General features: G+C 44.5%; 1 protein-coding gene across 1 annotated transcript in view; it reads right to left on the reverse strand.

The window, feature by feature from the left end:
* Positions 1–215: 215 nt before the first annotated feature.
* The window catches only part of CRISPLD2 (cysteine rich secretory protein LCCL domain containing 2), a 69403-nt gene continuing 42755 nt past the window's right edge, over positions 216–26863 (reverse strand). The window contains exons 7-15 of the mRNA XM_073605759.1: positions 22732–22878; positions 20680–20740; positions 18648–18714; positions 17116–17246; positions 16971–17014; positions 14756–14828; positions 12690–12765; positions 7614–7747; positions 216–5470 (exon numbers count right to left, since the gene is read on the reverse strand). Coding sequence (XP_073461860.1) covers positions 5416–5470; positions 7614–7747; positions 12690–12765; positions 14756–14828; positions 16971–17014; positions 17116–17246; positions 18648–18714; positions 20680–20740; positions 22732–22878 — 788 coding nt within the window. The 3' untranslated portion in view covers positions 216–5415. The remainder of the gene's footprint in view (positions 5471–7613; positions 7748–12689; positions 12766–14755; positions 14829–16970; positions 17015–17115; positions 17247–18647; positions 18715–20679; positions 20741–22731; positions 22879–26863) is intronic.

The raw sequence follows: 26863 nt of genomic DNA on the forward strand, positions 1-26863 counted from the left end.
CTGACAGGAAGAGAGAACTCCAATGTGATGGGGGGGGGGGAGAGTCTTATGTTAAGGGAGGCTGCTGATGTGAAGTTAAATTCATCAACATGGTTGTGTGCATCATCCCAGGCTCAGGTCTCCCATTGATAGTTATCATTTACATTTTCTGCATTTTAGACATGTCAGGTGACATTTGCCTTTGAATTCCACTTTAAGCACAAAAGAGACCCAAATACAAAGAGACTGAAAGACGTTTATTGACAGGAAGGGCGCAGACATGTACAGATGGAGAATATACAACATATAACCAATGTGATCACCAGCATGAGGTAGGATTCCCAATAAACAAGTAAAACACAAACATTTCAACATTTTATGTCATGGAGCCCAGTGATGGTGAGCAGTTATTGAATACCCTGTATCCTGTTACCCAACCTACAATAAAAGACGAGCCTCCATCTGCTGGGGAACCAGCATGTCTTGCTGGATGACAATGCGGCTTTCTGATGGTCCACCCGACCCCCCCCCCCCCCAGAGGAAGATATCACTGTCTCCGTGCTGTAGGAGTCCAGCCTGTGTAAGCTTCAGTGTCATGTGGTGTCTGAGCTTACCCAGATAGATGACATTACTGCCCTACCATGTGGCATAGAATGGGTCCGGCGATTGGCCACTCAGGCCCAGGCAGTGTCCCATGGAGAAAGCTGCATACTCCCCCATATCTGGATGCACCAGATGCACTCTATTAGAGCAAGTGTTCTGCTAGAATGGAGAGGGGGCAAGGCAGCATTCATTAGTGTATACCTTCCTGGAGAGTTGGCCTATCATGATGCCCTGATGTGACAGCGTCCCTTTAGGGCCCATTTACACCAGTCTTGTTTGCTGCGGTGTCTTAATGCATTAAAAGGTGTCATGTCGTACCTCATTGTGCGTTGTGTTAGGACTTCATATTCATTTGAACGGACTGCCCAATGCAACTCAATGGATCAAATATGGTGCACACTGCAACTCAATGGACCAAATATGGTGCACACTGCAACTCAATGGACTAAATATGGTGCACACTGCAACTCAATGGACTAAATATGGTGCACACTGCAACTCAATGGACCAAATATGGTGCACACTGCAACTCAATGGACTAAATATGGTGCACACTGCAACTCAATGGACCAAATATGGTGCACACTGCAACTCAATGGACCAAATATGGTGCACACTGCAACTCAATGGACTAAATATGGTGCACACTGCAACTCAATGGACCGAATATGGTGCACACTGCAACTCAATGGACCAAATACGGTGTACACTGCAACACGGGTCATGTTGGGTGTGTAAGCTGCATTGGAGCGGCATTCAGAATGAATATAACTTGCCTCGTCGATAATGTGAATGGGCCGTTAAGGAACCTGCTTTGGACTATAGCCCGTCTACCCCTACAACACCTACCCTGTTTCCCCGAAAATAAGACCTAGTGTGATTGTCGGTGATGGCTGCAATATAAGCCCTACCCCCCCAAATAAGCCCTACCCTGTTTCCCCGAAAATAAGCCCTACCCTGAAAATAAGACCTACAAGGACTTTAACTAGGGCTTATTTGGGGGGTAGGGCTTATATTGCAGCCATCACTGACAATCACGCTAGGTCTTATTTTAGGGGAAACAGGGTATCTATGTAACATCCTATAATGAGGATTCTGGGTGATAATTGGCTAATGAGCGCTGATGACATCTGCCGATGAGCCTGTGATCTTTCCAAGCATGAGCAACAAAAACAATTGAGTACTGTCAGTGATACTTTTTTTTTATTTGTGTTAAAGTGGTTGCAAACCCTTACGCCTCGTACACACAAGTGGAATTTCCGACAGAAAGAGTCCGATGGGAGCTTTTCATCGTATATTCCGATCGTGTGTATGCCCCTTCGGACTTTTTCCGTCAAAAATTCAGATGGACGTAGATAGAGAACATATTCTATATTTTTCAGACGGAACCAATTCCTATCGGGAAAACCGCTCGTCTGTATGCTGTTCCGAGGCACACAAAAAACGACGCATGCTCTGAAACAAGTACGAGACGGAAGCTATTGGCTACTGGCTATTGAACTTCCGTTTTCTAGTCCCATTGTACGTGTTGTACGTCACCGTGTTCTGGACGGTCGGAATTTGGTGTGACCGTGTGTATGCAAGACAGCTTGAGCAGAATTCCGTCGGAAAAACCTTCAGAGTTTATTCCGACGGCAAAACCAGTTGTGTGTACAGGGCATTACATATACCCAGTGAAGTGACTTGCCTCAGGTGAAACAGAGAGATGAAACAAATCCTCCTACATAAGTTGTACCGGTTTATCTGTAGTCTTTTATCCTCTACATCCATTTAAAGGCGGGGAGCTGAAGTTACATCAGTGAGGAGAGCTCTGAGAGCTGATTGGAGGGAAGAGACACCCCCCTTCACACAGCACACAGGAACAGAGCTGAGGCTATCAATCAGCTGGAGGTCCCTCCGCTGTCACCATTTTTCTCTTGGTGTCAGAAAAACTTGTCAGAAGTGTCATTCTGATAGCAGAGCAACGAGGCAGCAGACAGAAATGACACTTGAGAGACACAGTGCTCTGGATTGACACAAGTACACACTATAGAGGGATATGCTTTGTTCATATTTCATATCTGAGGTTACAACCACTTTAACAGGCCAATTTTCAGGACAAGCTTTCAGGGTGTACCCTTTTCCTCAAGGTCCAAGCAGTACTTACTTTCAGGATATACTTACTAATAAGAGCTTGAAGAAGGGGGTACCCCCCGGAAAGCTTGTCCCTAAAATTTGGATGTTAGTGGCAAAAAAAACAATATCATGGACAGTACCCTATTGTTTTTGTTGCAAGTGCACTAATATGGCTACAATCACCTCAAGCATGGGCGCAGACCTTTGGGATATGTACTGGTTAATGAATGAAAATTAATAAGCGGCAGATTAGGAAGAGCTAAAGGCATCCATCTCCAGCGAAACTGCTAAATACAGAGCCGAACATGTATACAGGAAATTGTTTATGTGCCAAAAGATCATTAATGCACAGACTCTCCTCGCCTTCCCTGCATTACAAAGGGAGAGAGCCAACATTTTTCAGAAACTGCACTTTGGTCTGGTGCCACTTCCCCGCCTCCTTCCCACCATTTGGATTACTAGTTAACATCAGGTTAAAGCAACAGGTTTTTTTTTTAGTTCCTTCCTCCCCGTCTACAGGACATGCTTGCTATTCCTTCGCTCCCCTGCCAATTTGTTCAGCACCAAAAAGCTAAAAGGAAATACCCGGCATTTCCATACACTGCACTGATGATGGCCAACAAGCCTGGAACAGACTTCATTATAGCCACGGGATTCTTAAAAGGCCAGTCCACCCAATATTTTGGTTGCTGACATGGCGAAACACCCATTAGCTCATAATACCTGTAACAAAAAATATCAAGTAACAAAAACGGTAACAGGATCTCCCACCTTAGTTAGGTTCTGCATTTCTCATAGAGTTACTAATCAGTGAAAGATCAGTTTCGGGTGGACTGACCCTTTAACAGATTGAAATGCAATGGTAGACATGTATTCAACGCTCTAGGTAACTTTTGTTTATATCTTGCAGACTCGCTGCTTTGAAAATGTGTGTGTGTGTGTTTTCTTTTAAAGTGGATCTATAGCCAACGCTTTTTTTTGTTTTAGATGGAATGGGAAAGGGTTGAAACGTCTATGAGATTTTTTTTCCTGCTGTGTCCCTACTTGAAAGATTCACCCTCTCAATTACATGGATGTCCCGGATTTGGCAGGATAGTCCCATATCTAGATCCTCTGTCCTACCTATGTCTGTGTGTGTGTTTTCTTTTAAAGTGGATCTACAGCCAACACTTTTTTTCTTTAGTTTTGGATGGAGTGGGAAAGAGTTGGAGCCTCTATGAGCTTTTTTCTGCTGTGTCCCTTATTGAGAGATTCACCCTCTCAAATACATGGATTCCAATTGTCCCGGATGTGGCGGGATAGACCCACATCTTCCAGATCCTCAGTCCCACCTATGCTGTGCCTTTCCTGGGATCACAGCATCATCCTTATTTGAATTACTGCACATGTGCAGTAGTTTAAAAAGTGTAAATGGCATGGATCGGGGGTGCATGTGGGTGGTCCCCGCATATTTAGAGTGTGGGCAGGGCCAATCCATGAAGTGGCCGAGATGGGCATTCCCTGTATACCTAGAGGTGGCATCTGTGCATAACCAACCTATAAAGTGGGCGAAACCCCCCAGTGCCCCATAATGTTGGCAAGTAGGCAATTAGTCCGGGTGGCCGTTGTCAGAGAATGATGAAAACCCAAACATTGTTGCCAGAACAGGAAAGTAAGCAGAAATCTTCCCATTGGGGACAGCTGCCCTAGAGGGGATGCCCCCTAGAGAGACTTTCTCTTACTTCCTGTTGTGTCTCCAGGACAGGAAGTGAAGGAAAATCTCCCCAATGGGACACAGGCAAAAAAAATTGCTTTACTCTTTTCCAAAAATAGCTTTGGCTATAGATATACTTTAATCACTGATCAACCAAAATACTGTGGTAACTATTTACAGGTGTGTGAAAGAAAAAAGGGACTTTATGTACTGCTCAGAACTGCTACTATGTACACGCATTACATCACTGGCGAGTAATGTCAGGGACCGGATCATGCTTGCCATGAAATGAAAATGGGGCACAAGGGGTAAAATCCTGACCACAATGTTTTTGTAAATAAAGACACCATCCATTTGCTAATATTACATATTCAAGACTATATACAAAAAATGGGGTGAAAATAAAAACCCCGATATATATAAAAAAAAAAAAAAAAACCAGCGCTGCTGTTTAAAAAAACATTAATCTTAATAATTATAATAAAAATAATAATATTAATACAAATAATACAAAAAAGTACAAAACTTAAAAGGCAATTATGTACAGTACTGAGAAGCACCACAAAACAAACCTTTAGAAAAAAAAAAAACAAAAACAAAAAACACACACAGCACTTCCCCTGAATGCTTTCCGTTTGTGGAGGCGAAATCTGGGACCCGGCGTCCGTTGAAGAAATACGATATTGCCAAAACGCAGTTAAGACATAGAAAGCCAAGTTTGCCCGGCACATTTCTTTCTTTTGGCCCCCGTGGACAGTGTCGGTTCTTTGGCATGGTATCAAGAACTGACGTCCGCTGCCTAGCGTCTTGGAATTCTGAGAATTCCTCCCGGCCCGGCTGGTTGCAGGCGCTGCGGTGGCGTGTGCTGGTTTTTCCGGTGTGGAATGCGGCGTTATTTTTTTTTTCCGGGGTTGGTGTTCAGAGGCGGAGGAGGAGATGGTGGTTTGACCCAATTCTGCAGAGCAGACAGAGGAAGGTGTTTTTGGTCTTCTCAAAGTTCATGTAGACATTCCACGGCTTTCGGGTTACTGTTTCACGGCGAAGATACGGAAAGCTTTGCCCTCTTTCCGATTCCTGATGCTGAAATTCAAAGGAACGAATTGTTATTATTAGAACGCGTTGTGCGCTCAGCACCCAAAGCCTCGGTACAGTCATTTCCCTATTAAAGGTAACCTCATACCCTGTTCAGCTTCTCAAGAGCCCCAAAGCCTAATGCCCTGTACACACGACCGGTTTTGCCGTCGGAATAAACTGAAGGTTTTTACGATGGAGTTCCGACGGAATTCCACTCAAGCTGTCTTGCATACACATGGTCACACCAAATTCCGACTGTCCAGAACGTGGTGACGTACAACACGTACGACGGAACTAGAAAACGGAAGTTCAATAGCCAATAGCCAATAGATTCCGTCTCATACTTGCCTCAGAGCATGCATCGTTTTTGGTGCGTTGGAACAGCATACAGACAAGCATTTTTCCCGATAGGAATTTGTTCCGTCGGAAACATATAGAACATGTTCTCTATCTAAACCTGTCTGAATTTTCGACAGAAAAAGTCAGATGGGGCCTACACACGGTCGGAAAATACGATGAAAAGCTCCCATCAGACTCTTTCTGTCGGAAATTCTGCTCGTGTGTACACGGCATAAGGAAATCTAATATGCAAATAGCAACTTCAGATATGCTTGGTCCCGCCCCTCTTGCATATTGCTATTGGGCAGCGGGGCTGTCCATCATAGTATAGCATGGGACATGGACTTCCATGGTTCATTGTTCAACTCCAGACAGAACCTTTTATTTGGAGCTGAAAAGGTTTAGTGCCTCTGTCATCTTTTTAGTGCCATCAGTGAACCCACCGGGGAGACTACCCTCACTTCCTGTTAGGACAGGAAGTAATGGGAAATCTCTTCAATGTGGGACACTTAAAAAATAGGGCCAGTTCACACCAGATGCAGTTCCGTGCACTTTTTTTTTCTGCACAAAATGCATGTACAGTGTTTTCCATGTATTCCAATGGCTCTAGTTCAGGTCAGTTTCTGCATTGGTCACCTTCCCACAGTTGACAGGTAGACCGCAATCGACCGCCTTAAAGTGTTTGTAAAGATTCGGGTTTTTTATACTAAAATAACAAACATGTTGTTCTTACCTTCTCTGTGTAATGGGTTTGCACAGAGTAGCCCCAAGCCTCCTCTTCCCAGGTCCCCCGCCGCCACTCCTCTTCATCCACTGCCCCCCATAGGAAACCACTTCTTATGCGGACACTCATGCGGGCTCGACCCCAAGCCCAGCTGCCTGTGTACATAGACACAGACAGAGCAGCATGGCCACACCCCCTGCTCCCTCATCACAGAGTTTGACTGACAGCAGCAGGAGCCAATGACTGCTATCGATCTGCTCTGTGAGCCAATGCTCTCATGTACATCACTGGATCGCGATGGGGCTCAGGTAAATATAAGGATAATGCATTAAGGTAAAAAAAAACCTTAAGGTTTTACAACCACTTTAACCCTATGGCGCTGGCTCCCTCGGCATTCCGGGAGGCAGGGCTTGTGACCAGGTGACGTGATCGGAAAACTCCCGATCGTAAGATGCAATCGGGAGCTTTTTGTAAGCCTCTGGTCACTGTGCCGGGAGCACGCTAATGCACGCAAATACGTGGCCGCATATTTGCGTGCAGCCATCGCCTAGGGGTTAAAGTGGCACACCTGTAGGGTGTACTCCTAGATAAGTTACATTAAAATAAAAAAACTACTGGGGCTAAAAGTGTCTGTCTATTTTTTAACTTTTTTTGTGAATAATTATTAAGAGGTAGTATGTAGAAGCGGGCTACTTCATAGAATCAGCTTCCAGATTCCGATAAGCCCCCCCCACCTGCAGACCCCCACCACCACCAGACCAGGGTTGTGGGGAAGAGGCCCTTGTCCTCATCAACATGTAGACAAGGTGCTTTGCCAGGGGGATCCATGGGGGCATGTGGTTGGGTATGGCTGTGGAGAGGAAACAGCACATGCTTATACCCCCCCCCCCTATTTTCTGGTTAGCCAGACTGCATGCTTGGATATAGGTTTGATATGAATTTTAGAGGGGACCCAAAAAAGCTAAGTGATAGAAGTCCTTTCTTCTGTTATTGCCCTAAAGGTCCCCTTTAACATTCAGCAACTAACAACCCCCCTCCTCCCATTCCCCAAAAAAAACACATTATCAGGGGTTAATCAGACTCTACCTTTCTGAATGAATCCCGTTTTTATTGGTGCCGAAATAATGGTTCTTCTTGTCCACTGGCATGACATCCACGTACCCGCCACCCTCGTCCTTTATGACTCCGGCATGGACCGCTGTCCTGCAGATGCTGGAGGTCTGGAAAATAAGGAACATCAACGAAACTTCATTATAACTATAAGATACCATCAAAAAAGCATTTAAAAATAAGTGAGCCCAGAGACTAACCCTCGCCCACGGAACGATGAGCAGTCCTGACCACATACCATAGTAGTCACTCCAACAAGACAGTCTATCTCATAGGTGTGTGCAGCCTATTGCATCAGGGTGTCCACCCCAAGGTTCAAACACAGCAACAAAGGTAGTGGCTAGGGGTGTACGCTTTATGGCCGTGATACTATGCTTCGCAGCCATGGCAAAGCACATGTGAACAAGTCTATAATGTTTTTAAATTATTTATTTATTTATTTATTTTAGATTTTTATTTATTGAGTTTTTACATATTTAACTGCCCTTTTAGGGGGCTTTGGTGAAACATCAGGGTTCTAAACGGACCCCTGATGTCTTACGTTTAAGACTGAGAAAGGGACTGAGGACAGGATGGGGGCGCAGATGCTAGAACTGATCCCGCTGCAGCACAGCCGGGGGGAGGGAAAGGAGGAGAAGCTGGCAGCGTTGCCGGTGGGGGGGGGACAAGAGGATCGGTATCTATGATAAGGCAGTACAGCCGGTCCTCCTGCTCGGTGGTGCCAGGGCCTCCCCTTTAAATGAATAGGACATAGGCCTGGTACAGGAGGGCAGGCTGTACTGCGTTATCACTAGCCCTGGTACACAGGGTGATTAGGGTGTGCCCAGGCACATCCGGTACACCCCCTGCACACGCCTATGGTCTATCTACTTAGAGAAGAATGTTCACACCGCAATCTCTCTAACACAGCGGACTCTCCACATGGCAAGTAGCCCATCAGGCCACTGTGTGTAGACTCAGATGCTCAGTCACAATTTTTCTGTAAACTCTTAAGCCACGCCACACCTTTTCTGACCACCCCCACCCGTCACCAGTATATGCAGCACCAGGTCTATTAGGATTTCAGCAACATCTCTGCTTGAAGCTGCTGTTTACATGGTGCCCAGGGTCCAAGTAGGATGAAGCTCCCTCTCTCAGATTCAGCACATGAGTGGTAGATATTTCAACCACCCAAGTAAAAATGTAAGGCTCCTTTCACACTGATGCGCTGTAAAGCGCACCACAAACCCAATCAAATAGTTCCCATTACATCCTATAGAACTCTTCACATCAGTGCTCTGCGGGTGCAGTGCATTTCGAAAAGTCCTGCAAGCTGAATTTTTGGTGCCCTGTTTCATAAACCCATCAAAATGCACTTCCCATTGATTTCTATAGGAAACACACCAAAAACGCAAAATGCATACTGCGTTTTTAAACGCATCAATGTTAAAGAGCACCTTAAAATTCTGTATGGCCAATGCAACCCATGGCCCCATTTGTGCACAGATTTTTACCATCTATTTACTCCCTGCGTATCTCTTGGCAGGCTTTGCCCTGTAAGCTGGCAGGGCACTTTGTACCCATACAAGGGCAGAGCCAGCAATGCCAGCTGTATTAGGTAGACTGGATGTAAGAATCGTATTTTAAGTCTGATGACTGTGTCTGCGGAACGCCAAGTGCTGGGAAGGAATGCAGAGTGACTTTTTTTCGAGGTTCACAAGCGATGCCTACTGGGGGGGTCATGGAAAAAAGTGACCTGGGCAGATTTCTTTTTTGGATGAGAAAGATTCCATGCAATAAATAAAACCTGTTTTTAATCTACTAAGATTAAATGAAGGGCACAGGCTCACAGGAGCACTGCAAGCCACTTCTTCCCTATCAGTAATGATTACTATGAAAACCTTGTAACTTCAAATTGTCAGTAATGCTTATATTATAATGATCATATTCAACCAGAATAGAGTGAATCAGGAACTGCATTACGGCCACTAGATAGCGCTGATGATCATAGTAAATAAGTATTTTTTTCCTGTGATCGTCAACTCCATCTAGAGGCCAGATGTGGTATTTTTCTGCATTTGATCTGGTGAGAAAAATAGCCTAAAAGCATTCGATTATGTCCTCATTCACACAGAACAAATGTATATGCAGTTTCACATGATGGAATAGTGGTGCAAATGTTTTATAAAAATACCCCTTTGTGATACTACCTGTAACACACTTTCTGCTCTTCCACCTTTCTCATCTAGGCAAGAATGATGTGACCCCCCCACACACACACACACACACACACACACACACTTAAAGCCTTTCCGGGATACATCCAAGGAGGCTTTTGGGCTATGTAGAACACACTGCGCATGCACAGACATGCAGAGACACCCAGCCTTCTGATGACATCAGCAAAGAAAATAGCGGTACGGGACCTGGCATTTGGTGAATTTTGGTCGATCACAGCAGGCTTGTGCTGAATTAGCTGGGAAGGTGAGTATGCTATTTCAGCCTGACCCAGACAAGGTAAGAGGGGTTTAAAGGGGATTCTAAACCCTTGTTTTTTCTTTAATAAAAATAACAAACATGCCTATACTTACTCGTTTTGCACAGAGCAGCCATGATCCTCTTCTTCTGGGGTGCCCCGCTGGTGCTCCAGGCCCCTCCTCTTCATCGGGTGCCCCCACGGAAAGCTGCTTTCCCTGGAGGACCCGTGTGGGCTCGTTCCCCAGTCGCGCTGCTGCATCCATTGACACAGACAGCAGGACTCGGGCCTGCTCCCGTATCACTGGATTTGATTGACAGCAGCGGGAGCCATTGCTATGAATCTGTCCAATGAGGAGAGAGACAGCATGGAGCGCTTGTGCACATCGATTGAATCGAGCTCAGGTAAGAAAGAGGGGGGGTCTGGGGGGGAGCTGTAGCACAGAAGGGTTTTCACCTTAATGCATTCTATAAAGATTATAAAGTGGTTCTAAAGTTTCAAGGTTTTTTACCTTAATGCATTCTATGCATTAAAGAAATAAACCTTCTCTGCTGCAGGATCCCCCGCAACAGTCCCCCCCTTATTCTTACGTGAGCCTGATCCCATCCAGCAATGTGCACAAGCGCAGCGACTCCAGCCGCTGTCTCTCTCCTTATTGGACAGATTGATAGCAGCAGAAGCCATTAGCTCCCACTGCTGTCAATCAAATGCTGTGACGAGGGAGCGGGGGGGGTGGGGCCTAGTTGCCCAGTCTGTGCCATGACAGGAGCAAGCCCACATGGGTGGAAATCATCTTTTCATGGGGGCACTCGCTGAAGAGGAGGGACCTGAAGAGCCAGCGGAGGACCCTAGAAAAGGAGGATCGGGGCTGCTCTGTGCAAAACCATTGCACAGAGCAGGTAGGTATACCAATATTGTTAATTTAATTTAAAAAAATGAAGGTTTAATGTTCCTTAAAGATCAAAATGAACTCCAGGTGGGTAAAGTTCCTATTTAACTGGTAAACAAAGTGCCTCACCCAGCAAGGTTTAAAAAGGTCAGAATCCTATCAAAGATTTCCTAAGAGTTGCTCCATCCTTTAATGGGACTGTCATGTGCTCAAAGCCAAAGCACATGTGGACAATGCAGACCATGTGTGCGATTCAGCGACATGGGGAGGAGGGGGGGTAACTGAGAACAGCTGGCAGTATTTATACACTGCTTACAAAACTCCGATATGCTTCTTTCTTAGAAGTCACTTGTTTTTTAGCCGAGTTTACATATTGTTTTCTGCTAGACATCAGCCAATCTCGCAGCAATCTTTGACCACCTGCAGCGATAACTTCCACACCTAACAACATATATAAAGGAGCATTTGTTCTCACTGGTCTGTATACCTTGCTCCCTACTCTTCACCAATCTAAATATTTGATAGCTCATCATATTGACATGCTGTAACCTTATTACGTAATTCAATGGAGCTACCGGTAGTGAAGATGGACACATCAATGGTCTGAACACAATGGGATGGAGCCAAGTCTAAATTCCTTCTTGTTTTTCTTCTAGGACACCAAGAAATGGGGAGGAAGGCAAGAAGACCAAGGAGGAATAAGAACTCTACAGCTAATTCCTTGACCATTCAATCTACCGTCATCCTATGATTGGATGACCTGAAAGTTACCAGATCCCGCTGTTTTCGGCTGGATCTGAATAGAGATTACCTGCAGTAGTTTGTGCCTCTGCCCCTCCTACAATAGTGAGATTTTCCTGCAGTAGTTGTGTCTCTGCCCCTCCCTAGATGGTGAGATTTCCTGCAGTAGTTTGTGTCTCTGCCCCACCCACAATGGTGAGATATCCCTGCAGTAGTTTGTGTCTCTGCCCCTCCCACAATGATGAGATTTCCCTGCAATAGTTTGTGTCTCTGCCCCTCCAACAATGATGAGATTTCCCTGCAGTAGTTTGTGTCTCTGCCCCTCCCACAATGGTGAGCTATCCCTGCAGTAGTTTGTGTCTCTGCCCCTCCCACAAAGGTGAAATTTCCATTACAGAGGCAGAGTGGGAGTTGTTAATTTGCATTAAACAGTCCTGCATAAAAATACCAATATTGCTTTATTTATAGTAATTTCCCTGCATACCAGGTGAATTTTCGATCAGTCTGGGGGTGCCTTTACTGGTTGCTTAAATAATAGACAAAAACAGAAATGACTGTCATGAATTCCATCCAGCTAAGAGAGCTAGATGGGCCCCTGAAGTGTTCAGTGGTCAGACCTGAGAGTCCCAGATAAAAAAAAAAAAAAACTGTAGTCTCATAAAAAAAGAAGTCTCAAGAATCAGAGTAAAGGAGAAATCTAACACAGAGGGCAGACTAACAAAAACCAGAACTGGCAGTACAGAAAAAAACAGAAGGTAATATAGGTATACAGCCAACATCATAATGACCTGAAGCAAATCTTCTTTAAGTAATAGCTAACAATTCTTCATTTTTGGCCATACTCATCCTGGATATAAAATGAGGAAACTGTCTCAGTGTGAAGTTGGCACCAGCCCTTTATAATAACTTTCAACATACACACAGCTACCCCATAAAAGTAAAGAGCAGTAAAACAAATCCCACTTACATCTGCATAAATGTTGGAGCCAATGACTGGTGCCCAGTGGGAAGGCTCGTCCTTACAGTGACTTGGGCAGTAAAATCTGGAAGACAATAAGGCAGGTTACTGCAAGTTCCCACTTGTGCCAGAATGGCATGAAAAAAAAACTATTTTCCAATATATATTCTGGCTCAAAAAACTTGAAGATTTATTAATGTTCTTTATGTGCCATTACATCAGGAGTATCGGGTGCCAAGTCCTTCATTCTCTGATGCTCTGTAAGATGATGGCTCAGAACGGTTGAAGGTTAATTCCATCCAAAACTGTTGTAGAGTTGTTGGGTTGGATAGTTTCTCGTATCTTTTAGAGGCTCCATATTTCAGCTCTACCAAATGACACAGTTGTAATAAGGGGACCTCGAACTCAACGCTAGATGGATTTAAGCCAACATTTCAGTACATATGCCAGGGTTCTTGTAATTTAATTTTAGCAGTAGTAGTTGGCATACTGTCAATTTTAGAACCCTATATTTCTTTGAAATTACTGGGGCTAATATCAGTGTGATGTTATTGTTTTTGTTGCAGTGATATTTTCAAAGGAAGGATTATGATGGACTTTGAAGCCACCAATCTCACCATCTTGATATTTCCTACAGTTAATGTAAAATTACTGAGCCCAGACAATAAACGGTATAGTCATGCTGCTGCCTATATCAGGCTGGGTGCTGCTTCCCCATCTTCTTGAAGGCCTTCATAATTATGAGTCTTCACAAAGGTCAAAAATAAAACACCACAAGTGTGCAGTACTCATGGTACAGAAAAGCGATGTCCAACTCACCTTGGGCCACATTATCAGCTCATTATTATCATCTTATTATTACAACAGAATGGTGAATGAAGGTCATTTGAGGAATCAGTGCATTAATATTCTAAGTGTTAGTGTTATTAGTTAGGGCTAGCATTAGGAGTAAGGTTTAAAGAGTCAGTTTTAGGGTTGAGTTTGTGTTGGGAGTTATGTTGAGGTTTGGAGCTGTGGGTTAGGTTAAAATTTTGGTTGGAAAACCAAATTAGGGTGACACTTTTAGGTTCAAGCGTTACATGGAGGTTTAATGTTAGCATTAAGTGTAAGGGTACCTCAACCTAACTGAGGTTTAAGGTTAGAGTTAGGGATTAGGTTGGGGTTAAGTGTTAGGGCTAGGGGCTAGATTGAAGTTAAGGTTAGGGCTGGGGTAAGTTGAGGCTTACTGATAGGAGTTAGGTTGAACTTCAGGGTCAGAGTTAACAAACTGGTTGAGGTTTAGGGTTAGGAGGTAAGTTGAGGTATAGGGGTTAGGTTGCATTATGAAAAAGTACTTTATTAGTTTTTTTCCATTTGAGATATATGTGCTCGGAAAATGTCAGTGATGGTATAATTGTCATAATATGTACATGAGATCAGTATTCACACATTTAATTTTGTGATGCCAGACATTCACACGACGAAACATTTAGCTCCAGTATTGCTGTACCCAAATATGCCAATGCCAAATGTCAAAAATGTTCAACTTTTCTTTTATTGACAGGTCCTTGAGCCCAGCTGCAACCCCCCCTTCACTGATTTATAGCCTAACTTATGCTGGCCATAAACTATACGAAAAATCGGCTGAAATTCGGTCATTTAGGCAATTCGTACGTTTTTCGGCCAGTTAATGGGCACAAAATCAATAATCTTTGGGACGTTTTTGAGACGAAAAAACGAAGGACAAGTTTGGAGATTTTCTGCCAAATGAACGATAAATTGAAAGGTTAATGTGTTTCCCGTCTGAACTGTCTGCACCAGGTATATGTAAAAAAACGAACAAAAAATGCATTCATTTATGTCCACTGAACGATCTATCAGTCATTACATGATGGCATTATCGTTTGCACTCACGGCCAAATGTTCGTTTTTCGAAAATGGGTTCGGCCAATTTTTCATATAGTGTATGGCCAGCATTAGTTATTCTTTAGTTCTTCCATAGAATGTTCCACCTTCATATTTAACTGCCTAATGTACCATTTAGATCGAAAATCTTTTATGATAGCAGACTGAAGAAACAACCATAATATGCCTACCTTGGACAGTGTTTAGCTGGCTTTTCGAAGGGGCAGATCTCAGCCACAGTTGAGTAGCAGTCAATTGTCTGTGCTAGGAATGAAGACAAAACACGCACATGTCATATATAGACATTCATTATCAGTCTCCAAGAATTCATTATCTTAAGATTCTTATCTGGTGTCCCAGGTGAAAACAGTCAAATCTACCAATGGTGCCATAAAGTAATGCCGCGTACACACGATCGGATTTTCCGACAACAAATGTTGGATGTGAGCTTGTTGGAGGAAAGTCCGACCGTGTGTATGCTCCAGCGAACATTTGTTGTCGGACTTTCCACCAACAAATGTTGGCTAGCGGGTTCTCAAATTTTCCGCCAACAAATGTTTGTTGTCGGATTCTCCGATCGTGTGTACACAAGTCCGTCGGACAAAAGTCCACACATGCTTGGAATCAAGTATGAGCCTTAAAACTAACATTCATAATGGAGACACCACGTACGTCTTGTACGTCACTACGTTCGTAATTGTTGGCCAACATTTGTGCCGTGTGTATGTAAGACAAGTTGGAGCCAACATTCTTCGATCAAAAATCCACATTTTTGTTGTCGGAAAGTCCAGTCGTGTGTACGGGCATAAGAAAAGGCTCTAAGACAGCTAAAGTTGACCAGAGACGGTGCGAATTTCTTTCTTGCAGAGTTGCAGGAAAGATAATTGCTCGATTCCTCCATTGACACAGTCAGTGTTAATGGGGGAATCCCTTGCTGAACCGGCCGAGGTTCGAATCATCAATGGCCAGCTTTAACCTTTTTACCCAAGGGGGACCCTTGTAGTATTTTCCAGTCCTTGGAGAACTAAATAAATTGGGAGTCAGTTGGAAAAATGCCCCTTACATTGGTGGCTAGTGGGAGGAATGCCTCCCTTACAGTGGCGGCCAGAATGCCAACCTTAGGGCTCGTTTACATTGAGGGGCTGTAAAACCCTACAGCTGAGCTGCATTTTTACCACTTTTCCTTTAGCTAGAGAGGCAGCAGTCAGGGGTGTACACATGCTGCAGCCACAATGCTTTGCCTTGTAGATGCGGCAGTAATTATACCCCCTGTCACTTTCGGCTGGCATAGTGCCTGCCAAGCGCAATCTATTCATGTGAGTGGGGTCGCTCTTCAAGTGCCCACAAATGAGTGTACTGCATGTGGTTGCAGTGCGCTAGTGCAGCAATCAAGGGGTTAAAGGAGGTGGTGAGGAGGCATTGTATCGCTTCCTTACCACCTGTCCAATGCTCTCTGAAGAGCGGTCCGTACAGGGCGAACGAGCCCTTACAGACAGCTAAAAATAGCATTGGTGTCATTGGTGACTCTGTCAAGTGGTGTTGGGACTGGAAATGTGCAGACACCATCAAATGGGAGGTTAATTAGCCACAGCTCAAGGAACCCATAGCAATCTCTGGAGGAATTCTGTTTGAGAATGGCTGAAATAGAGGGTGAGTGTCAGTTCCTTATTTTCCAAAATGTTCAAAGTATTTCTTCCTCTAGTCCAGTGGTCTCCAAACAGTGGCCCGGGGGGCGATGCTTGCTTTTATCCAGCCCTTGGGGCACTATATTCATCCACTGATACCAACAATGGGACATAATTCCCCTTATTAATACCAATAAAGGGGTAGAATTCCTCCCACTGACACCAAAATGGGGCACAATTCCTCCCAATGACACCAACAAATGTCCTCCCACTGATACCAAAGATGGGGTATTGTTTATTCCCACTGATGTCGGGATCTTTTGTATCCCCACTGGCCACAGTCTGGCCCAGCCTTAAGTCTGTAGGACAGTAAACTGGCCCTTTGTTTAGAAAGTTTGGAGAGCCCTGCTCTAGTCATAGTGGCTTTTCTTCTGTAGCAAATTACCCAAATACAGGCAACATAATCTGGCTAGAAATGTTACAATTTAGGTTGTATTTTAGAGTTTTAATGGAGCATTCCTCATTGGATATACTGTATATTGAATGGGCCATTTTGTCAGCTTCTGGTGCTACATAGTTTTAGGTAAATATAGAGGAGATTGACAGAGATTGGCGGATGGCAACATGTTTGACCAGCCTTGTTTGAAACAATGTTGCAGATTTCAATCACTGTGTCTCTTTCTGGTATTTTTGTATAGTGATCTATTGCTCTTTTTGATTTTTAGTTATTTCCAACTTGTAAAAATGTACTTTAAGTAAACCGTTTTCCCGGAACACTTACCAGTAACTTTGGAGACCATGAAGGAATTTGCTGGTTTAAATTTACTGCGGGAGGAAAGCAAAATAAGTAATCAGTGCAGAAGACGAATTGGAGAACAAACACTGAGAATTGTTTACTACTACCCAAGACCAAGCGGTAATGTTACCTTAAAGATTCCACACCGTTCCTCACGGACTTAACGAAAAACTGCAGACGGCCCTTCCGTGTAATGTCCACCAGACCGCCATTATTATCAATGACCCCGTAGTGAATTGCTGCCCGGCAGAGGCTGGATATCTGCGGAAACATTGGATTTGTTAACTGTCTTCAGTTGGTAAAGTCAAAATTTAGCATAATGTAGCAGAACTAATCAGAACTAAGACATCGTTACTGTGGCCATCACTTAACTTCCTAACAAAAAATTTGGTATCGAATAAGGAAAGGTTAAAACGTCTGCCAGTTTTTTTTGTTGTTTTTTTTCCCCCAAAGAAATATTGGCAAAATTTGGAATAATAGTAATCACTGATAAAGAATTGACAAACTCATTTCCATTCAATTTTGTAAGACACAAGGGCCCTGGTGAGGTTTATTTCTCCAAATAAGAAGCTGCATAAACAGTGGCAGATCCAAAGAGTCCAAAAAAAATCTTTAGCCATTCATCAAAGGATTGAATACAGGCAACACGTTTTGGTGGTCCAAACGATCCCCCTTCATCAGGGCTTGGAAAATAAATACATACTTAAAAGGACTCAAAGTACATGTATGTTGCTAAATTTATCTTTGGGACACTTTGTAATCCACACACAAAAAAAAGAAATCTTCTCCCTGCAAATTAATGTCATAATGTGTTAGTATGCATCGCATATTTACTGTAGCTACAGGTAAGCCTTATTATAGGCTTACCTGTAAGCAGGGCCGCTGTTAGAAGTCATGGGGCCCCATATTGCCCTCCTGACGGCCACCCAAACCATGCCTATGTCCCACCTACCCCCCCAACACCCCCTCCCCCCAGGGTCCAGTGGAAAAGCAGCATTGACTTTATCCACCTACACCCCAAAAGTGATAAAAAAAAGTCCCTCCTCTGCTCCCACCTCCTGGGCCCCTCTGATAATCTGATGGGGCCCAGGGAAATGTACTTTACGCCCTGGTAACCAAGTAAGAGTGAGGGTGTGGTCTAGTACATTCCATTTATTCATTAAAGAAGAAATGAACAATTAAGCTGTCCTGGGCCCCCCTGTTTAGCTGATGGGACCTGGGCCCAATACAGCAACAGACCAATGAAATACATTTGTTGGGGTCTTCAATCATCTGAAGATTGTTTAAAAAAATTGTTTTTATTCTTTTTTGGTCTGGAACTTTATAGTCTGTGCTCTATGGGGGAGATTTCTCTTTACTTCCAATACTGGAGACATGGCAGGAAGTGTGAGGAAATTTCACCCAAAGTAAGAGTTTTCTCTTTTGGAGCATTTCCCTTAATTTTCTGTTCTGCAGACAACTGTAAAACGTGGGATTTTATATCACTTTTTGTCTTTCATACAATGGTTATCAGGGCAAATCGGGTAAATCTCCCCATCAGGGTCACAAACAGTAATAAACACCTGACAGGGGCTATTTTCCCCCATTCTATACAAAACTAGAAAATAAAGTTGGTTTTGGAAACACCTGAAATAAGCCTTGCAGTTTGTATGAACTACTTACGCTGTCATAGAAAAGCGTTCCAAAAACTTTTGCCTTCTTATTTGCACAACCTGGTGGGCAGAGATACCTGCGGGAGGAATACACAGTGATTTATTCAATATGGCATACAGTTTGTAATCTGGTGAATACAAAGATGTCGCTTGTGATCATATAATAGGTTTTCATTTTTTAAAAAATCGAAATTTGTTTGCAAAATTGGCAATTCAGTAATCATAGATACTTTTGATGTTAGATTCCATATGGACTTGCAGGGTTAGCAAGATCCTAAAATCACACAACTTTTTTGCTAAATGATCTTGTCCTTATTTGGAAAGCTGATTCCCTTTAAAGGACAACTTTACCTTTACTGAAGCTGTTCCTTCAGGAAAACCAGGGATTAGCATTTTCAGAAGGAGGTCAACAGCAGTAGTTAGTCTCAATCAGTAGAGTTGTCCTTTAAAGATGGCGCCCCCCCCCCCCCCTTAATTTCAAATACATTTTTTTCAGAAATCATTGCGCTGTGTGCAGTTTGGCATGAAGCATTGCAAGTACATGGAGTTTATTTTGCCATCTCTGCACTGAGACCTTGAGAAGCTATAAAACGACTCCTTAAACAATCTTCGCTTTATGCACGCCGTTCCCCCCCGCTACCCATGACTCAGCCACCGGCCGTCCTTCATGACTGACATTCTCTATTCTGATGCTCTGCTTGCCCAGGTCTCCATAGTGAAGCCAATACTACACAACCTCTTTAAAGTTTTCTTAACAACAACGAAAGAGCTGAAAGCTGGCGTAAAAAATTGCATTTTTGTCCTCGCTGAGTCAGCGCTCTTAGGAAACCCGCCAAAAACATCTTAATGTTTATGTTTAACACATGTGCCCTCATCTTTTAAATATATACGATGGAGTAGAACAGCGTTATGTCCATAACGACCAGATGTTTGTTTCTGTCCTCAAATCGGCACTACAAAAATTATTTTCTGATTGGTCGCCGAGGAGTCTGTTTGGCGTTATGGATTTTTACTCCAGGTGGAGAAGAACAAGCTGAGCAGTTGTCCTAACCGCCAGGTTATCAGTCAAAGCTTGACTTTACAACCACCCCTTGTGCTACTATAATCTAAGAGGCTTGAGACAATAATTAAGCCATTGTTCAGCCATTTTAAATTGGGTTTACCAATCTGGTAATGATGGTGATGAGGTATGAAACCTTGTAGATGTTAAGGTAGCTTTGTGGGCCCTGATTCATCAAGCTGAATAAGGGCTAAATAGATGCTAACTAGTGCTTAAGGCATGCTAAAATTACATATAATTACATTGGTTGATAGGCCAATTTAGCATTCCTTAAATTCTATTGCAGTAAAAAGTAAAAACTGAAATCAAAGTCAAGGCCAGAAAATCAAAATTGACAATGAAGTCCTAAAATGCTTACTGTGGTCACTATTGCTCAGGACTTCTGATTCCCTGTTCAGACACAGCTCCAGAGCACCAAGCCACTCAATTGTCTAATCAAGACATTCACAACCAGGGTTCTGTGGGACCTAAAGGTTCATCCAGATCTTGCTAGGGGTTCCTTGAGTGGTGAATTGACCTTTGCCTGATTGTGTCCACATAATTCCAGCACTGATGCAACTCTGCAGAGCCAGTGGCCTGGGACCAGTGGAGCTTCTTATTTTCAGGTAAGTTGCCATTGACACCAATGATCATGTTAGCTGTCAGTAAAAGGAGCATTCTTCCTAGTGTGGTATGGGAGGCGCTACATTGACCACCACTGTAATGGGCATTCTCACAGACCACGGATGTAACAGGGTATGTTTTCCTCTGACCATCAGTGTAAGCAGGGCTCTTCTCTAATTGACTGCCCTAAGACTGGAAAACTACTTCAAGGGCTTCTCAATGGTAAAAGAGGCTGGTCTAATCGGACTTATTCCCAGTGATCTGGTGACCTGGGAACACCTAAGGACCTAAGGAACATGAATCAGCTTTTCCGTGTTCTGAATGTATCTTGAAACAAGTTCGCCAATGAGCACCATCTGGGTAAAATGCAGTCTAGTACCTGTTACAGGTGGATCCTTTGCATTTGTCCCTCATCTTCGTCTCACACTTGATGACTTGAGCTGAGGAAGAAGGAAAAAAAGTTGAAAATGAGAAAATAACTAAGTCAGAAGACACAAGCCACTTCATAAAGACCAAAACCAGAAGAGGAACTAAGAGAGGAGACATATGCCACTCCATAAAGACCAAAAACAGAAGAACGTAAAGTTTAACATAACTGAACCTGATACAAAACGATATCATGTGGCATTACCAGTGGCTAAAACCAATGGTTGGAATTATACACAATGGGGCAGCGAGCAAGTCATTAAAAGACCCCATAGCAAACCACTTGAGGGCCTCTTGGCTTGCTGTTATCCTAGGGTTTAGCTTGCTAACTAACATCTAGTTTTTGATTTAACAGGGGAGGGTAAGAACTGCAGTCTTGTTTTTATTTGTTATTCTGGTGATTTTTGGAGCGGTAGGGAGGTGGTGTCGATTTTTATTGCTGACTGTGGCTTGTTTTTATTGTTGACTGTGTACCTATTTGGAAGATTACCCCTCATCTTCTCTTCTTGTTGTCACACAGGAAGTGAGGATGAGTCACATCCAACTGGGACAGCCAATGGTTTTAATTATAAAAGCCCATGTGGCTGTGATGGGGCCTCGGGGTAGAAGGGGAGCCCTTTTAGGCAGGCTGTTGAGGCAAATTAGCTTGTGAAGTCTGCAGTCCACAAGAGTTGGTATGACCAGTTTGGTGTAGAAGGCTTGAGTGGCCTACATAAAGCCCTGACCTCAACCCTACCAAGCACCTTTGGGATAAATTGAAATGCCAAATGTGCACCAGTTCTTCCCATCCAACATCAGTTCCTGACCTCACAAATGGACACAAATTCCCAAAGACAGCCTCCTAAATCTTGTGAAAAGTTTTTTCTAAAAGAGGATTTTATAGACGCAAAGGGGGGTAAACTCCATATTACAGATTATGAGGGGAGGGTGACAGCTCCATATTATTGGCCATGGTTTTGGAAAGGGATGGTCAACAAACTCATAGAGGAGGTGTGATGGCTTTTGGCCATATAGTGTAGCTGACCTAAAGAGGGTTTTCTTTTTGTAAAGAACACCTAAGGCTACATTTTAAGAGATTTGAATTCCTTTTGTCCAAATACACCAAAAACTAGAAGCAGAAATATAAATTTGGGGAAATGAAACCAGTGGCATCTCCAGCTTTCATATTTAGGAGGGGGCACATGGGGGGACAGGGACAAAAGTAGGGGGGCAACTATAAAATGCATATATATAAATCTATATATATAGATATATAGATATATCTATATATAGAGATATATATATAGATATATAAATATATACTGGGGCCCTTTACTATGACCCCACAAGGGCCCTTTTACATGTTCTGCAGTGAGCTCCCTTCCTACTGTATTGGGGTCCCCCAGGGTGGCAGAAAACAAGATATATATGTCACCAGCATACCAAGAAAATATAAGGGTCCAAAGCAGTGGGAGAACTATCAGGGTTGCAAAGGTTGTCTTGCCTCTGGGCCCTGGTGTTCTGCCACTGAGGGGTTCCCCAGCCTCCTCTTGCTGTCCTGCCCCTGCTATTGACTGCTCTGGTCTGGCATCTCTTGGAATTTACAGGCTGGTTCTCCTGTCCTAAGGATGGGAGAAATCAGTCTGTTTTTTTAGTAACTGAGAGTCCTGGTGGAGTCCTTCCTGCAACTCGCTCTTCTCCCTGCCAATGAGGATGCAGGGGAAGGAGCAGATCGGGCGGCCGTGGTTGTGTGAGCGCTCGCATTATGCAGTGTCAGCAAGCAGAGGGAGGGGGGAGGAATCACCCGCAGGAGCTGACTGGGGACTCTATCCCTCATAGACATTGATTTTTTGTAAAAAAAAAAAAAAATTTTTTTTTATGGGGGGGGGGGGGGGGGGGGGCACATGGTGGGGCACAGCATAATGTTGGGGGGGTCAGGGCCCCCTCTGCCCCCCCTAGGGACGCCATTGAATGAAACACCACACAATTGCACTTCTAGAAATCACCCCTAATTAGAATGTCTTACTCATTTGGTTTTCGGTGGCTGGCTGTGTCGTCTTTGGCACGACTTTGGGTTTGTTGATCTTTTCGTGCACCCAGATCAGTGTTTCTTCAGGAACTCGAGGCGATTCAATTTCATTTGTCTCCTCCGTCTCCACAACGGGTTTTTCACCTGGAGGTAACAGAACAGGACACCATGTTCAAAAGAGTCTGCAGAATGCACGCCGCCAATACAATCAAACTGATATAAACAAGACTTCCCATCGTCTCTCCAAACATGTGAACAGTCCAGTCAATTCTTAGGAATATAACAAATGTTATTTATTAATATTGCATAAATCCTCAGAAGGGACACGGAGAGGCTTGAAGTACAGAACATGACGCTTCAGTAAAATTACTTCTTTGGCAGAGGTGATCATTTATGTTCACAGAATAGAAATTAAAAGAATTTTCTTTAAAGTCTGACTATTTCAAAAAGATATACAGCGTGTGATCTTCACTAAGGCACTGCGAATTCCAAAAATGTTCTGTTAAACCTTAACTCTAGCCAAAGCCTTTTTTTTTTGTTATTTTGGATTGAGTGTGGAAGGAAGAATCTCATTCCTTTATTGTATAACACGAGCTCTCCTCAGTACTAACAGCCTTATGTTTAAAGCTCAATTCCAGGAATTGGAAACAAATCTGTAGAAAAAATGATTCGCACTCCGGTTGTTGCTCTTAAAATTTCTTTATTTTATTGAATAGCCACAGTGAACAAACGCAGATTAAGTCAGATGACGCGTTTCAGCCTATAGGGCCATTAGGTATATGGGTAGTAGCAATGACTTTTTTGTTTATACCTAGGAACAAATCTACCATTACAGTGGGGCCCCTGTGCTCTGCAAATGTTAAAGTTGAGGGGTTCTGGAATATCAGTGTCTTCCTTTCATCTGCGTCCTCATCAGAGTACCCCCTGATATCAGGAGTTCCTCCTTTCCTCAGGGCCCCCATCAGCACCCCCCTTATATCAGGGTCCTCATAAGAGTCCACCCTTACATCAGGGTCACTATCAGAGTCCCCCCTTACATTAGGGTCCTCCTCGGAGTTCCTCCTTGCTTCAGGGCCCCCATCAGCACCCCCATTACATCAGGGTCCCCCCTTACATCAGGGTCCCTATCACAGTTCCCCCTTACATTAGGGTCTTTATCAGAGTCCTCCCTTACATCAAGGTCCTCATCAGAGTCCCCTTACATCAGGGTCCCCATCAGAGCCCCCCCTTACATTAGGGTCCTCCTCAGAGTTCCTCCTTGCATCAGGGCCCCCATCAGCACCCCCATTACATCAGGGTCCTAATCAGAGTCCCCCCTTACATCAGGGTCCCTATCACAGTTCCCCCTTACATTAGGGTCTTTATCAGAGTCCCCCCCTTACATCAGGGTCCCTATCAGAGTCCCCCCCCTTGCATCAAAGCCTCCATCAGCACCCCCTTATATCAGGGTCCTCATAAGAGTTCCCCCTTACATTAGGGTCCTCCTCAGAGTTCCTTTTTGCATCAGGGCCTCCATCAGCACCCCCCTTACATCAGAGTCCTCACCAGAGTCCCTCCTTACATCAGGGTAGTCATCAGAGTCCCCCATTACATCAGAGTCCCCCCTTGCATCAAAGTCTCCATCAGCACCCCCTTATATCAGGGTCCCCATAAACGTTCCCCCTTACATTAGGGTCCACCTCAGAGTTCCTCTTTGCATCAGGGCCCCCATCAGCACACCCCTTACATCAGGGTAGTCATCAGAGTCCCCCATTACATCAGGGTTCTTATCAGAGTCCCCCCTTACATCAGAGCCCCCCTTACATCAAGGTCCTCATCAGAGTCCCCCTCCTTACATCAGGGTCCCCATTAGAGTCCACCCTTACATCAGGGTCCCCAAAGGTCCCCCTTTATATTGGGGTCTCTATCAGAGTCCCTACTTACATCAGAGTCCCCATTAAGAAGGGAGAAGCAGAGCCCATAGGCAGCCTCTGTTGACCTGAATACTCGATGTGCCACCAACACTAGCTGAAGGCTGGATGCTGCCCAGGGCTGTAGCTTGGAGACCCTTGCCCACTAGACATAACAAGCATTTAACCTTTGCAGTGCGGTGGGCTCCACTCCAGTTTTCTTCCAATTCCTGGAGTCGGGAAAGCGTAACTGCAGCCAAAACCTCTTTTTTTCTTAGTTTTGGATAGTGAGGAGATGGATGGAAACCAGTGGCGGCTGGTGGTATATTTTTTTGGGGGGGGGGCAGCAATCCACCCCCCCATCTATTGATCAGTCACTGCACTTATCTAGGTCGTGGGCTTCCCCCCGGCCTCTGCGTCCCCTCCTTTCTCCGCTTCATGGTGGAGCGGCTTCCCCTGCATCTCCTCCCTCCTCCTCCTCGGCGGCATATAGGATCACTTCTCCTCTCGGCCAATTTGGTCTCAGGACCTGCTTCCTGAGCCAGGATTGGCTGGGAGGAGAAACAGGAAGACAATAGCAAATATTAATTAGCTATTGCCACACAACTGGATGGGTACTGCGCCCCGAGCCCACCCTTTTTTGAAGCCAATTAGAGCCTCCGGCTCTAATCATGTGCTTCTAAAGAAAAAAGACTCCCATTGGAATGCATTTGTCCGGTGCCCTACATGTAAATTAGGGGCCGGGCGTATAGATTAGGGGGCTGCGCCCTGTATGGAGGGGCCGCTGCTGATGGGAACCCCTGTCAAGTAATTTTTTGCTGTCTGTGTCCCTGTTAGAGAGATTCACCCCATGTGTCCTAGTGACCGTTATCACTGAAAGTGAAAGAAAATCCCACATTTTGGGTTGTTACCAAAACAGGAACAAACAGGGAATCTTCCAATGGGGGCACTAGTTAAGGTGCAAGGACGGTCAGGCTAGGAGGGAAAGGACTAGTTGACACTAAACGCCCTCCAGACAGGAAATAAGGCGGGGCTCTATCTAACTTGCTGCAGCTTCTAATGCACATTGTGGGAAGCTCACAGTGTGCAGTGAAATCAGAGTAAGCCATGGCATTACAGGAGAGGAGCCGGTACAACTGTATAAGACTGAAGGGACCACTGGAGGTCAGCTTTGACCCCTGTGGTCGGATTGGATGCACGTGGATCCATTTTTAAAGTTTGTAAACTTGCAAAATGCACAAAGCCACACCTGCAGAGAACCTCTTTAACATAAAAGCTCTGTACATCTGGCATCTCTCCGCCAATATTGGGGAAATACTTCTCTAAATTGCGCATTTTTGCTTTATTGCGCCCCATAAACCGGAAAGGCACATTTTGGCGAGCCCCGACGCATGACGTCTTCCTAATGGGAATCGCATGAGGGCCCTCGACGTGTGATGTACACGTAACCCAGCCACGATGAAAGTCCTCCGGGCAGACCCGGGCTGCAGTTTTTACGACTAAAATAATAAAACGCTTTCACGATTCATCATGGGACGCTCAATAACGCGTTAAATATTTGGTTGCCGGGCAGCCCCGCATGCCAGGACAAGCGCTTCTGATCACCGCTGGATTCGCAGAGACGGAATAGCCGCGGCAGATTAACGGCTTTTACAGCTGATCAAACAATTCCCGACGACTTTTTTTTTTTCCCTTCGCAACATTTCAGGGAAGACGAGCGTTAAAGGTGACGACGACTCTTCAAAACAGCCCATTGATGATTGTTCCAGGACTCAGAGGAAGGGGAACGTAGTCACCAGCCGGGACGCCGCCGAGGCCGAAGAAGTGTTTGAACAGAGCGGCTTTCTTGAAATCAATTTAGAATTTCTAACAAGATGGCTGGATGCTTTAAAGAGGTATTAAATCCAAAACCAAAAATGCAGCTTTCCAATCAATATGTGTTGGCTGCATTCGTTTTCTTTTTCAGGCTTTTCCCCCCTCTTTTTTCACCTGGTGACCTGGCCAGTAACACACCGTCTGTATTAGAGTGCTCCCACTCTGGATGAAGGAGCACAGGAGGCACAGCAGCAGGGGCGTTGCTAGGTCTACAAAAGATCTGGGGCTAGAGCCCATAGCAGTGTAGTAAAGAAAGTCATACGCTTGGGCGGGCATACACATGTATATACAGTAATATACGTGTGTGTGTATATCCCCAGAGAGCACCCCACCTACATCAGGGTCCCCAGAGAGCCCCCCCTTAC

Source organism: Aquarana catesbeiana, linkage group LG11, assembly GCF_042186555.1.
Source record: "Aquarana catesbeiana isolate 2022-GZ linkage group LG11, ASM4218655v1, whole genome shotgun sequence".
Taxonomy (NCBI): Eukaryota; Metazoa; Chordata; class Amphibia; order Anura; family Ranidae; genus Aquarana; species Aquarana catesbeiana.